Source organism: Ruditapes philippinarum, unplaced genomic scaffold (assembly GCF_026571515.1).
Source record: "Ruditapes philippinarum isolate M1 unplaced genomic scaffold, ASM2657151v2 ctg2599_1_1_1_1, whole genome shotgun sequence".
In the NCBI taxonomy this organism is placed as follows: domain Eukaryota; kingdom Metazoa; phylum Mollusca; class Bivalvia; order Venerida; family Veneridae; genus Ruditapes; species Ruditapes philippinarum.
In genome coordinates, this window is record NW_026865374.1 from 1 (window position 1) to 16,150 (window position 16,150).

A 16,150-nucleotide genomic window follows, 5' to 3' on the forward strand; every position below is an offset into this window, starting at 1 on the left:
TACATGTATGTACTAGAACGTTCTTAACTGTTGTAGAAAACTCATGTGTTATGTATGCAACATATTACATGTATATAATTTATATCTGACCAGTTGGTATTTCCAATATTATCATTGTTCTATTTTTAGAACATAAACTACATGTATGTACTAGAACGTTCTTAACTGTTGTAGAAAACTCATGCATTATATTTAGATAGAAACTTCTGGAATGTTCTTTATTGTTGAAGTTGCTAGATTATGATTACTTGAGAACATAATAGACCTTTCTGGAATTTTCTTAGTTAATATATATAAGGAGACATTTTTCATTACCTTTACCTTTTTAGTCATCAGTGATCTTTTAAGTCATCAATATATTTGGAGTATTATTTAACTTGGAAATTAAGTGATTTATTGGAGCTTGGATTATTAATTATTCTTGTGGATTTTATTGTGGGAATTTATTCTAAAGTGTTCTTGGATTTAACTTGGATTTAACTGTGCTATTGAAAAAGGATCATTCCAGGATCAGACTAGACATTTGTAATTTTAATTTGGACTTTAGGTATTTGTAAAGATAATTTGTGATTTTATTTTTCTTTAATAATTTTTCTGTAATAAATTTGTTATTGTTTCAAGTTTGTTGCTGGCTTTTCTTTCTCGTTACGCCTGGCTCGTAACACTTGTTTTGATTATTGTTGTATTATATGGAGTATTTGTCATAAAACTGAATTTGAAAAAGTGAATAAATTGCAGAAACGCACAGCAAAGATAATATTGTGTTAACCAGTTAAAACGCCTTCTTTACAGCTTTTCCTTAAATTAAACTGGTTAACTATCGAAAATAGATGCACGTATCATACAGCATTATTAGTATTTAAATCTATACAAGGATTAACTCCTTCCTACATTTCTGATATCATAGAGTTTTCGAAAAATCAAACGTATACACTTAGATCAACTACAAATAGAAACATAATACATGTAAGATCTAATACGAAATATGTTAAAAGAACTTTTAGAAATAATGCAATGCAAGTATGGAATAATTTACCTTTATATCTTAAAGAGTCTTCGTCTCTATATGCTTTTAAAAGAAATATGTAAAAATATTTGCTTGATATACAATTTAAATGAATCTGATGTATGCATGTGTCTGTCAATTTAAATGGTTGTTGTTTATGTTGTTTTTGATATGTGTGTACATATTTGTGACTTTCATTATCTTGTTTAATTGAAGGCCATATTGTAAATAAGATTTGCATTTCTTAAAATGTTACCTTCATGAAATAAAGTGTTTATTATTATTATTATTATTATTATTATTATTATTATCTACATCCTATGGCTATAATGATACCGGTCAGCAAATTTAGACACTTTAGCAAATTGAATTTAAGTGTGACGGTCCTAACGGAAGAAAATAATGACACTTGATCGCAGATAAGATAATTGCTGGAAATTAACCCACCCTGTATTTGATTGGATAATGATAAAAATAAATTAAATTTATAAATTATGCTCAAAATTCTTTTTAAGCAATTCTTAATATAACTTTAACCTAAAGATAAAGACACTAGAGGTTCATTTAAAATGAAATCCTGTTATGAAACTGATTTCTATGCCTCACTTTTTCATTAACTATTGTTTTGTACAAAGTACTGTTAATTAAAAAGAAAATAATTTCTATTTCTTATTGATGCGACGAACTATTTGTGTGTTTGTATCATTTGTAAGGGAAAGATCAAGTTTATTTTTTAAGTTTATCTAGTTTATTAAGAATGTAAGGTTAGAGAAACAACTATGTAAATAGCATTATCACATTTACATAACAGCATATTAATTCTAAGGCAATAACAAGATGGACATTTAGTGGTCGCTGCCCTAACCTAAACATAAGGGTGAATTGATGTACCAGAATTCATACTAATTGCGTCATTGTCTCTCTATTAAACGAACAAATCGAACATGTGATGAATAATTTAACTAAATCTGAGTGCACAAGTATATGAAGAACTGCATACATCTTTATAGGTTTACCTTACCAAATATACCAATTAATATGTACATATAGTTTTACTATAGACATCGGCTTACGAAAATAAATTTTGAGTGGCAAGTTTCGCAAATATGCCAATTGAAAAGATTTTGAAATAAATTTATTATTCACAGTATGCATACATACAGCGGCCACAAGGACCCAGAAACATTTGGTTGAATAGATGGATATGGAAATCCACACCTACAAAAAACATTACAAAGTTTTGTACTGTATTCAAGTTAGAAAAAACAACAACAACAATTTCTCATGTTTGTATGTTCTCATATCCTTTCTTGGACTTGAATATATCATTCAAGCACAAGGAGTCTGATAATATACGAAAACTTTGCATATTCATAAGTCTGTATAAGATGCAAATTTCAACAACTTTATATACTTACAACGTAGACATGAGATGTGTATTGATGTTTGTTTGATTGGACTTTCGCCTGAAAACTTTAGTTTATCCAATATTCAGCATTAATAACTACAAAACACTACAAAATAGAGAAAACAGAATTCTTTAAGTACGCCTCACAATACAAGATTGAAATTGTTGCAGGTTCGCTTTGATTGAGCTTGTTCATGGGCGATAGGGGTAATTGCGAGCTACTGTCCATGTCCGCTCGTATATTGTGGTGAAATTTTGAATTTATAACATTCGCTTATATATTCATGAGGCAGTGATCACGGAACGTTCAATATGACACGTGGGTGCCATTCTATGACTCTATGACTCTATATATCCGGTATGTGTTTTGGTCAGTAAAGGGATTTTACTAACAGCAACACATGACTAATGATAGAAAAATACAACGGAGACTTATAAAGTGCACATAAAAATACCAAAAATAGTGACTTTCTGAACAAACAATATGATAAAACGCTAAAACTATTAAAGAAGAACTTAAATATGCAGGCAATTGACACCAGATTCGCAGCATAACTTTATTACTTGGTTGTTGTCTTTTAAGAATGCCAATGACCACCTTTTTGCTTGTTGAAATAAATTCTTTTTTACAGTGTTCGTTCTATATGTACTTATTAATACATTAATCATTATTTTAAGACGCATTATTTTGGAGATTTTTTTAATAGAAATTCACAATAAAATGGGACATGTGGATTGGTTTATTTTTCACAAGTACACAAATGTATTTCAAATATTGATAAAAATAGGATAAATGTTATTCATAAAAGATATTTATTGGAAACGATTGTTAGATAAAATTCTAAGTGATTTAGTATGAACATTCATATGATGAAAAATAATATTTTGTTCTATAACAAGTTATTATCTGCTCTATTTAGATATCATATATCTCACACTTATCAACAACATTCTATAGATTTCGTTTATTGTTATTTGTTATATATGATCCTAAATTATATTGATATGTACGTTAGTATTTATGGTATTACAGACGTTCAATTATAGATCACTTCACTTAAACAGGCTGTTTTAATTTCACAAAATAGTTAAGAGCACTCGCTAATTCTCTTAATTCTTTTCTACATTCTTTTTAACCATCTCAAATCTCATTAACAATGAAGCTGACAAAATCGTTTGAAATGATCAAGCCTCAACGACATTTGATCCCCTAGAGAAACAACGTTAAGTAATACGTCGACGAAACCATGCTGAAATGACAACCTAAAAGAAACTTTGCCGTAATTAATCTGATTTGTACTGTATTAATCCCAAAAAGAAAGAACTGGTCGTTAATAGATCTATTACGCATTTTATCTAGAACCAGAGAAAACTAATGAAATTAGATAGGATAAGTAAAACTTTTCTCTACAAATGTGTACATATGTTATGTAGAAAAGTAAGAGATGGAATGTTCCTACAATTCCTATTAAAGCATCATCTTATGAATGAGATATTTGAAGCAGAATGCCTCCAAATTCTTGCTTACTTTCATGAAAATTTTAAGATTTAAATATTTGGAAATGAAAAAAGACAATAATTTGTACATTGCAATCAGCACTTACAATACACCTAAAATACCACAAAAAAGATGTCAAAGTAAGCAAATGCCAGTAGAAGTTTTTCAAGATTTATCAATTCATGCAAGATGTAAATATAGGATATTTGTTTGTATTTTGACAAAAAGAGACGAAAAATGTTATATCCAACATCAACCTTACGATGTCTCTAAATTAGCTGCTATTGATTTGTCGATAATTAAGTACATGTTGTCATTGTAATCATTCAATGATCTATCATTTAAAGTAGCATTCTGTATTTCATTATACTGACAAATAAAAGCCGAAAATAATCATGATATCATCTTATCCGGCTTCTGTAATTCATACTTTCGTTTATTATCATTGGTTTAAACATATTTATTTAAGCTCGATTGCGAAACAAGTTCTTGCAACTTATATTAATAACTTTGGAGTCCGCTTCCTGGAACCAACCTGTACTGGTGTCATATGAAGAAACATGGTCATGACCCGAGTATGGCTCAAACTCATGATCACTGGGTTGAGATAGACACCTTTACCACTAGGCCACCGCTCCCCTAATCATAGCATTGTCGTCTTGTATACCATTGTTAGACTGACCAGCAACTATTTTGTTACTGTTGCTTGTTGTTAATCTCCGTACTGAACATGGACTCAAAAATGAAACCCTTTTGTCAGAGGATCTTGAATGTCGTTCTCTTTGTTTACATTGCAAGCTCATTGTTTTACAGAGCTCTTGTCGAAATGAACTGCTCATGCATGTAGAAATGAGAAAGATTGCCGGGTATGTTATGAATTGCCATAGCTGCTTAATTACAGAAAAACAACCAGTTATTGACAACGGCAAAGGTTCGTTAGAATGTTTGACTAATGTATATATGTTTGCAATAGTCAGTGGAATTTCATGCAACAAAACGATCGTCGAAACGACAAAGATTAGCCAAGAAGTTCTCCTGCTTTCATAATCAAGCTTATCTATTGTATGATCACTTACAGACTTCACTGTTTTACGTTTATTTTTATTTCTTTTGTGACAAAGAAAGCTTTGGAAGATATTTGTGCAACAATTTCGTTGAACGCAACAGTTCTTCGTAGTGTTTATATTTCTATATTTGCCATGTAGCGATACAATATTACAATGAGTGTCATCCAACTGATCCTGTCTTGCGGTAACACTCACTTTTGCTTCTTTGGTTACAATTTTATCAGTTTGACGTTCACAGTCTATATCTATACCAATCATTTCAATTGAAGAATTATTTCGTCGCAATGAAGATCTACTCTTATTGCTGCTCTAAGTGCGAGAAGCATAACTGTGGTGTAGTATAAAAGGAATATACAAGGCAAGAAGGAATCTAATACTATTTCAACTATCACATGTGCTTTCCTTCTTGAACACGATTTAAAGAATGGTCCATCTATCTCTAATATTCCACAAGTCACTCGGGTTATATTTGTTTTGAAATCAACGAATGATATTTTTTGAAAATCAAATATAAAATAAGACGGCAAATGTACTATGCAAAAGAGGTAGTATGTACCTCAGGCATAAGCAGGCACCGCGTGTAATACACCTTCTCTATAATTAATTTAACTAAAAGGCCCCCATTTAACTGAGTTGTCGGAAAATTACAGAAGTTGTAAAACACAGGAAAACTTTACTGAGCTTTGATTATACCGTTTTATCGTTTTCGTTCTGATTTTGCTGATTGTGTTAATCATCTTAATTCCAGTATAGACGCCCCAAACTTAGCATATGACTTAAATATGACTACATTTATTCCAAACGGACATATGTCTATTTATTGATTTATGATAATAAAGTATTGTTCTGTTCTGATTGCATGGCAGGGAAAAGATTTGTTATTGATTCACGTCTGTCCGAGCAGATCTAGGCAAAGAAGTACTATTAGTTTATTTATATTACTTTTCGGGTGTTCTTTTATAAAACGCATGGACTCGGTCAAGACATTACAAAAGTAAAGTAAAGTCTGCAGTATTTTTATTTGTGTCTTTGGCGTTTCTATTTTGAAAAGGTGTAAAAGATCATTTATGAAATTTATATCATTGTACATAATCATACACTTAAAGTATAGTATACTTGAAAGCGTTGATATAAATACTGATTATCAGTGATTTTTATCAAGATACGGACTATAAAACGTATTACTACTGTATAAGTACTTATTTTGGCGGGGGTTTATATTTGGCTATATTGGCGGTCAGGGTCAGTAGCGCCAATTCAAAACACCGCCAATTTAAAGCACCGCCATTTTAGATCATCGCCATTATTCTTTGAAAGGTAGACAACTCATGGTAAAATAGCTTTGGTTTGTCCGAGTAATCTCCCTTGATTATTTGTAATAAAAATAAACATTACAAGTAAGCTGAAAAGAATTTGTTTATTTTTAAGTCTTGGTACGAAACTCATTTAATTATATATCTATATACTGTATTTATTACGAAGATAATCACACGACGAGAAACAAATCTAAATGTCATATAAAAATCAGATATGGAATCATGTTACACTTTGTACATTTAATTACTTAACGAAATTTATAGTCCTGCCTTAGAGAAAGACTCGGCAATGATGTCGGGCTTTGTGGCTAGTTTAGAAACAGCCTTAAACCAACCATTGTGCATGCAATGGTTTCACAACAGAAGTCCGCAGGTCAATTTTTATATCTGACAAATCCGTCCCAGCAGCTAACTGTTTTTGAATTTCATCACCGTAAAATGATAGAAACTCTGTCTTAAGATAAGACTTAAATAAATTGTTAGGAATGGGATCCAATGGCTGGACGCGATCCGTACAAGCACCAGGTACAAACACAGCTTTGATTCCATTCCTGTCTAAAAGGTCTAACAGGCTTTGACCCCTATGCGCCTTGTATACGTCAAATATACACAGAGCACGTTGACGTAATGGTAAGTCATCTTCCTCCCGAACATGATCGATGTAAGGAACAATTACATTCTCAACATATCTTAACATGGTTTCTTCCGTAGACCAGTGAGATGGAGAATGAAATATATCCCATCCCTCCGGGAACGTGTACTTCGGGTGACACTGATCAGTCAAACCGGCATAAATGACCTGAGGAGGGGGAACAGATCCAGACTTTGAAAAAACCAGCAGTAAAGTTATTTGGCGCTTGTCATCCATGCCTTTCACAGGAACTTGTTTGGATCCTGTGAAACAAAAATAAATAGATGTGATATTCATGATATTTTGTTTCTTTTTAAAACGCAATATTTATTTATTTTATAGATTTATTTATTTATTTATTATCTATGTTCTATTATTCTATGTTCATTTATTATCGAATTTAAGTAAACTAGTATTTGTTTTGTTTTCACTGTTTTGTTTATAATTTTTAAATAAAAAATAATGTAACTGTAATTTTATAGCAAACAGTTGTGGGGGAAACCGGGGGAAAAAATTTTTTCCCCGCTTTAAAGGGCTGCAAAGGGTAATAGGGGATATTTTTTTCTTCCAAAGGTCCAGTTACCCCACGGTACCATATTTTCACCTCCAATTTTTTGGGGAAAGTTTTTTCCAAAATTTGTAACCTAAAATTCAGGTGAATACGGTTAAAATTGGGCCCGATCTATTTTCGTTTTCCCACTTGGTGTGGTACGTAGCCCCCATTTGCTCCCTCAAATCTGAAAAAGCCAAACATTTGCGGGACTCAAAAGAAAAAGCTTTTCCCTATCTTCGATTTTCGTCGGGCTGGCAGTAAAAAAACCCCGGGGGGTTGTTTATGTTTAATTTACCCCCTTTTAAAACCCTTTATCCATTTCTAGTATTAAACCCCAGGGGTTTTTTTTTAATTTAACTTCTTGCTTGTGGCCTAACTTACAAGTTGAAAAAAATACAGCTAAATAAATGATACATGGTTTAGCGGCGCCTATATATACCTATAAATAGCAAAATATTTGTGATATCAGCTCAACAAATTGCTCGTGCTAATGTTATTCCTATTCATTTGAGAAACATCTCTCTAATCACGATACAAATAATAACAAAAGTAGTTCATGTTTTTATTAAAATCGTTCAGAATTAGCACGATGTAAAGATAAAGGTGACCAAGCATAGGTATACCGTATGCCGTAAAATAAACGAGGACAGTCAACTACTGCGTGACCGGTGTTATTTTTATTTATTTGTTTTATTCTTTATTTGTAATCGCCAATTCATGACCCCATATTTATGCCAACAAGTGTTTTAATTTGGCGGTCTAAAAGCGTTTGCGCCAATTTATGACCCCGCCAATTCAAAACACTTTAAAAAACGCCAACATTTGACACCGCAGATATAATGCGCTATACAGTATTTGAAATTTCAATATTGCTACGTTATTATTATAACTATCAAGTCTCTGAAAAACATATTTGTTTATTATATGATACCGCCTAGCAACACAGTTGTATTATAGTTCTAGTACCTTTTGGTTGTTTTTGTAGGAAGAAAAAATATAAATAAAATGTCAAACCGTTTTAGTCCTTATAATGTTTGTTTAGTAGGTTTAGGTTAGGCACCAAGTTTGAACATATATTGATGTCAAATGTTGTCGAGTTAATCATGTTAATGTTTGTTCATTCTATATTTATTGATATTTGCATCTCAAAGAAAGACCCTATATATTGCTATACGGTCAGGGCCATAGATGTTACTGAATTCTATCAACACACAGCCCTTTCATTTTAAACCAATTCACTTCACAATATTGTTTATTCCAAACTAGTATTGATGTGTTGTTTTTCTTCATTATATTTACGTTGAGCATCATCTTCTTTAAACAAGTCATTTTAAAATGTATATGTCATTATGCAACGGAACTTACCCCCAATATCAGTTGATGAATAAATGTTTTATAAGGAGAAACAATTTTTGTCGTTCATTATCTTGACCATTTCAATCTCAATCAAATGTATCTACATCCTTTGGCTATAATTATACCGGTCAGTAAATTAAGGCACTTTGGCAAATTGAATTTAAGTGTGACGGAAGAAAATAATAACTAGTGATCGCAGATAAGATAATTGCTGGAAATTTACCCACCCTGTATTTGATTGGATAATGTTGAAAATAAATTAAATTTATAAATTATGCACAAAATTCTTTTTAAGCAATTCTTAATATATTTCTAACCTAAAAATAAAGACACTAGAGGTTCATTGAAAATGAAATCCTGTTAAGAAACTGATTTCTATGCCTGACATTTTCTTTAACTATTGTTTTGTACAAAGTACTGTAAATTAAAAAAAAATTCTATTTGTTATTTATGCGCCGAACTATTTGTGTGTTTGTAACATTTGTAAGGGAAATATTAAGTCCTAGTTTCCTTCATGATTTGATACATCACTAAAATGACACGACGAGGCTTGGCTGAAGGGAAAGTTAGATTAACATGTATACATACTCCTAAAACGTAGATTACAGTGCTGTTTCTTTATAAATGATGGCAGGTTTTTCAAAGTGGAAAATTTATATTAGGATTAGTATCTTTGGATATTCCTTATCTCCTCTATTATGAAATACATGTTTGTTCCTTAAACATATCCTATTTAAGGTGAAGTTTAACAGCTAACATCCGACAAACATTTTACTACAAAATATTATGAAATCAAAAGACACTTATTTTTGGGTGAAGTGTCATTACTTTGTCATGTCATATAATATTCCCGACAAGAAGCGCTGGTTCTGATATATTTTTTTTTGCTAGCTGTCAGCAACAAAGAAACTAATTATCTTGAACGGGAGAGTACAGAATAGTCGTTTTATCAGTCGACAACAAAAGTAATAAAACTTTTTATTAAGAATATAAGGTTAGAGAAACAAGTATGTAAATAACATTATGACATTTACATAACAGCACATTAATTCTAATGCAATCATAACATTGTTCTAACAAGATGGTCCTTTAGTGGCCGCTGTCCTAACCTAAAGATAAGGTGAATTGATGTACCAGAATTCATACTTATTGCGTTATTGTCTCTCTATTGAACGGACAAATCGAACATGTGATGAATGATTAAACTACATCTGAGTGCACAAGTATATGAAGAACTGCAAACACCTTTATAGGTTTTCCTTACCAAATATACCAAGTAATATGTACATATAGTAGGCTTACAAAAATAAATTTTGAGTGGTAAGTTTCGCAAATATGCCAATGGAAAATATTTTGAAATAAATTTATTATTCACAGTATGCATACATACAGCGGCCACAAGTACCCAGAAACATTTGGTTGAACATAATTATGGACATGGAAATCCACACCTTCAAAAACATTACAAAGTTTTGTACTGTATTCAAGTTAGAAAAAAACATCAACAATTTCTCATCTTTGTATGTTCTAATGTCCTTTCTTGGACTTGTACATATCTTTCAAGTACGAGGAGTCTGATAATATACGAAAACTTTTCATATTCATAAGCCTTTATAAGATGTAAATTTCAACAATTTTATATACTAACAACGTAGACAAGAGATGTGTATTAATGCTTGTTTGATTTTCGCCTGAAAATTTTAGTTTATCCAATATTCAGCATTAATAACTATAAAACAATACAAAATAGAGAAAACAGTATTCCTTAAGTACGCCACACAAGACAAGATCGAAATTGTTGTTGACTCGCTTTGATTGAGCTTGTTCATGGGCGATAGGGGTAACTTCGAGCAACCGTCCATGTCCGCTCGTATATTGTGGTGAAATTTTTAATTTAGAACATTCGCTTATATATTCATGAGGCATGATCACGGAACGTTCAATATGACACGTCGGTGCCATTCTATGAAAAGTGGCCCAAGATTAAAAGACAAATTAAAATTAATATACAGAGAAACATATGGGTGGTAATTTACTAGTAACGTTTTTGACAGATAAGAAGTCATTAAAAGATATTCACACACTGGGATACAAATTAGGAAGTTCCTGTCTTTAGTTTAGATTGATATTGTTTCCTTTCCTCTGAGTATCGTATTTGTCGTCTGCTTTTCCAGAAAGATTTCATTATAAAGAGAACGATTCAATCTATTTAATCTTGTTTTTTTGTACAAACCAAATTAAAAAAAATTCAGTATATTACGAGAAGATAGAACCAAGTTGTTAAAAACAAATGTATTGATTCAACAGTATCTATTTTAGATTATAGAGCAGTTGACTCGATATATCCAGTATGTGTTTTGGTCAGTAAAGGGATTTTACCAACAGCAACACATGACTTATGATAAAAAAGTACAACGGAGACTTATATAGTGCACAACAATACCAAAAATAGTGACTTCCTGAACAAACAATATGATAAAACGCTAAAACTATTAAAGAAGAACTTAAATATGCAGGCAATTGACACCAGAATCGCAGCATAACTTTATAACTTGGTTGTTGTCTTTTAAAAATGCCAATGACCACCCCTTATTACTTGTTGAAATAAATTCTTTTTTAAAGTGTTCTTTCTATATGTATTTATTAATACATTAATCAATTTTTTCAGACGCATTTTTTTAAAGAATTTTTGAATAGAAAATCACAATTAAATGGGACATGTGGATTGGTTTATTTTTTCACAAGTATTTCAAATATTGATAAAAATAGGATGATATTATTCATAAAAGATATTTATTGGAAACGATTGTTAGATAAAATTCTAAGTGATTTAGTATGAACATTCATATGATGAAAAATAATATTTTGTTCTATAACAAGTTATTATCTGCTCTATTTAGATATCATATATCTCACACTTATCAACAACATTCTATAGATTTCGTTTATTGTTATTTGTTACATATGATTCTAAATTATATTGATATGTATGTTATTATTTATGATATTACAGACATTCAATTATAGATCAATTCACTTAAACAGGCTGTTTTAATTTCACAAAATAGTTTAGAGCACTCGCTAATTCTCTTAATTCTTTTCTACATTCTTTTTAACTATCTCAAAACTCGTTAACAATGAAGCTGACAAAATCGTTTGAAATTATCAAGCCTCAACGACATTTGATCCCCTAGAGAAACACCATTAAATAAGGAATACGTGAACGAAACCTTGCTGAAATGACAACCTAAAAGAAACTTTGCCGTAATTAATCTGATTTTGTATTGTACTAATTCCCAAAAGAAAGAACTGAGTGTTAATAGATCTATTACGAACTTTATCTAGAATCAGAGAGAAAACTAATGAAATTAGATATAGGATAAGTAAAACTTTTCCCTACAAATGTGTACATATGTTATGTAGAATAATAAGAGATGGAATGTTCCTAATATTCCTATTAAAGCATCATCTTATAAATGGGATATTTGAAGCAGAATGCCTCCAAATTATTGCTTACTTGCATGAAAATTTTAAGATTTACATATTTGGAAATGAAAAAAGACAATTATTTGTACATTGCAATCAGCACTTTCAATACACGTAAAATACCACAAAAAGATGTCAAAGTAAGCAAAAATAACCCTCACTGCGTTTATAACGCAGTAGAAATTTGGTGATCTATACCTTAATCGCATAAATTCATTCATATATTGTTTTGACTTTCAAAAACTCTTTGTTCAATATTTTGGCTCATCTGGAGGCATGCAGGTTTAAATCTTCTTACACAAAGTTTTTTGTCAAGCCGTCCATGTATCTATGATTAAAGAAATGAAAAAATATGTTAATTTGATACAATAAAATTAAATTCGTTACGGCAAAATAATTTTCTATATTTCATTTTAATTTGCCTACTGCGAAGACAAGCAAAAATGAAATAAATTGATACTGTATTGTTTTCTTTAGTGATATAAGGATAAACGTTGCCGACCAGATCTTATTACTTAAGAACACATACTCGGATGTTTAACTTTTCCTGTTTCAGATGCCCTTCATTAAATTAAAACATATTATGATATTTTATTGTATTACTTGCGTTGTACAAATCTCAACTAATCTGATGAATAGTAATGGTAATCGATATGAAAATACAGATACTAGTATATCAAACACATTTAATGCCAGTAGAAGTTTTTCAAGATTTATCAATTCATGCAAGATGTAAATATAGGATATTTGTTTGTATTTTGACAAAAAGAGAAGAAAAATGTTATATCCATCATCAACCTTACGTTGTCGCTAAATTAGCTGCTATTGATTTGTCGATAATTAAGTACATGTTGTCATTGTAATCGTTCAATGATCTATCATTTAAAGTAGCATTCTGTAGTTCATTATACAGACAAATAAAAGCCGAAAATAATCATGATATCATCTCATCCGGCTTCTGTAATACATCCTTTCGTTTATTATCATTGGTTAAACATATTTACTTAAGCTCGATTGCGAAACATGTTCTTGCAACTTATATTAATCACTTTCGAGTCCGCTTCCTGGAACCTAACAGTACTGGTGTCATATGAAGAAACATGGTCATGACCCGAGTATGGCTCAAACTCATGATCACTGGGTTGAGATAGACACCTTTACCACTTGGCCACCGCTCCCCTAATCATATCATTGTCGTCTTGTATACTATTGTTAGACTGGCCATCAACTATTTCATTACTGTTGCTTGTTGTTAATCTCCGTACTGAACATGGACTCAAAAACGATACCCTTTTGTCAGAGGATCTTGAATGTCGTTCTCTTTGTTTACAGTTCAAGCTCATTGTTTTACAGAGCTCTTGTCGAAATGAACTGCTCATGCATGTAGAAATGAGAAAGATTGCCGGGTATGTAATGAATTGCCATAGCTGCTTAATTACAGAAAAACAACCAGTTATTGACAACGGCAAAGGTTCGTTAGAATGTTTGACTAATGTATATATGTTTGCAATAGTCAGTGGAATTTCATGCAACAATACGATCGTCGAAACGACAAAGATTAGCCAAGAAGTTCTCCTGCTTTCATAATCAAGCTTATCTATTGTATGATCATTTACAGACTTCACTGTTTTACGTTTATTTTTATGTCTTTTGTGACAAAGAAAGCATTGGAAGATATTTGTGCAACAAAATCGTTCAACGCAACCGTTCTTCGTATTGTGTATATTTCTAACTTTGTCATGTAGCGATACAATATTACAACGATTTTCATCCAACTGATCCTGTCTTGCGGTAACACTCACTTTTGCTTCTTTGGTTACAATTTTATCAGTTCGACGTTCACAGTTCATATCAATACCAATCATTTCAATTGATGAATTATTTCGTCGCAATGAAGATCTACTCTTATTTGCTGCTCTAAGTGCGAGAAGCATAACTGTGTTGTAGTATAAAAGGAATATACAAGGCAAGAATGAATCTAATACTATTTCAACTATCACATGTGCTTTCCTTCTTGAACACGATTTAAAGAATACTCCTTCTATCTCTAATATTCCACAAGTCACTCGTGTAATATTTGTTTTGAAATCAACGAATGATATTTGTTGAAAATCAAATATAAAATAAGACGGCAAATGAACTATGCACACGGCAATCCATAAACATAGAACATATGCTAATATTCTCCTATTTGTATGAATATATCGCGCACTGAATGGAGATTTAATGCATTTGGATCGTATGAATGAAAGCAACACTGTCAGCCATAGTGAAAACATACTGAACATATCCAAACATATTTCACCGAATATATATATTAATTTAGCCATTGTACATGATAAAAGATCAATGTAATGTCCAAATAGAAAGTGGTAAGCATTAATTGAAGCCGAACACATTATTCCAAGCATATCCGCTCCAGCAACCAATGTTAGAATCATTGTTGTATGTGACCGAATATTCGGTTTCTGGAAAACTATGATAACTAGAATATTCACTGCAGCTACAAATATCGCCAGCACTGGTATAATGTAGCCGAATACATAAATAGAAAGACTTAAACAATTCGGATATAAATCCTTCATTCGCAAAATGATACGGTCACCGCAAGAACGGTTCATTTTTCAAATAAAATGTCTTCTTTGAAATGTTTAAATTCTGGTACAGTTGCTGAATTCGTCAAATGAAATCATAGAACAATTTACGTCATCATGACTAAATAGCAGCTTACAAATATTAGAATAAACACTATCTTCAAATGTCTTCCGATATTTATCACAAAACATCTTCATAGTATCCTTGAATTTTAGTAACAAAAAAAGTTGAAATAGTTCGAACATCATATTGTTTTTCTCTTATAACAACAGTAAATCTGTAACTTTACTTTAGCACTGAAAGCCTAAAATGAGTTGTTGGTTTTGTAAGAAAACCTTTCTGTAATGTAAATGGATTATTGGAGTTTTGTTTTCTCATCCGTATGTTATATGAATGTTCTAGCTATTTTCCTATCAGATATCATTATGTTCTAAGACGTTTATTTCACACATCATTATGTCACGGTGTTCACAATTCACAATATGTTATTGGGCAGTCGCCTAAGCGACTATCCTTGAAATCTGCGTTACAATTTTACAAAAGTGAATTTTCAGTACCTTACGTGGATAAAAAAGAACTAGAACTAACCAACTAACTAAATTAATTAATTAATCAACAGAATTCTAAGCCATCGTTTGAATTATCTAGTAATTGTTTAAATTATAAGTAGGGAATTGAATAAAGATATAGATGAAAATAGGTAGTTAGTATGTACCTCACCATATAGGCCTACATTAAATTAATAAGTAGGTATCAATAATGCAAAAACTAGCACGTGAAATAAACCTTGTCTATGATAAATTTGATCAAAAGCCCACATTCTACGGAAATTGTCGGAAAAATTACAGAAGTATAACTGATAATACCAATTTATCACTTTCGGTTTGAATTTGCGGATTAATTTCCGTAAAGACATCCCATATTTAGCCTATGACTGTATTTATTGACTGTATCGGTAAATATATTACAAAAGTAATCATTGCCTTAAATTCAAAATAACCGCATTAAGTTATGGCTTGAAAAGGCTCAATCAAACCGAGCCTGCAGCATTTTTAAATTGTGTCTTGGGCGGGTTTTTTTTTTATATTTTTTAGGAATCCGTTTTTCTCTGTTTTGAATGGGTGTAAATTATCATTTGTCAAATTTAAATCAATGAACACTATCATAGAGTATGGTATACTTTAAAGCGTCGATAAACATGCTGATTATCAGATGCTTTAATCAAGATATGTGC

The 16,150-nt window shown here is 31.2% G+C and overlaps 1 protein-coding gene across 1 annotated transcript; it reads right to left on the bottom strand.

The window, feature by feature from the left end:
• Nucleotides 1–6,630: 6,630 nt before the first annotated feature.
• LOC132728775 (uncharacterized) lies at nucleotides 6,631–7,522 on the bottom strand (the record flags this gene model as incomplete). The annotated part of the gene is made up of 2 exons (XM_060714448.1): nucleotides 7,510–7,522; nucleotides 6,631–7,189 (listed from the first exon to the last, which is right to left on the bottom strand). Coding segments are annotated over exons 1-2 (572 nt in total), but the record flags the coding sequence as incomplete, so codon positions are not given.
• Between the last annotated feature and the right edge of the window lie 8,628 nt (nucleotides 7,523–16,150).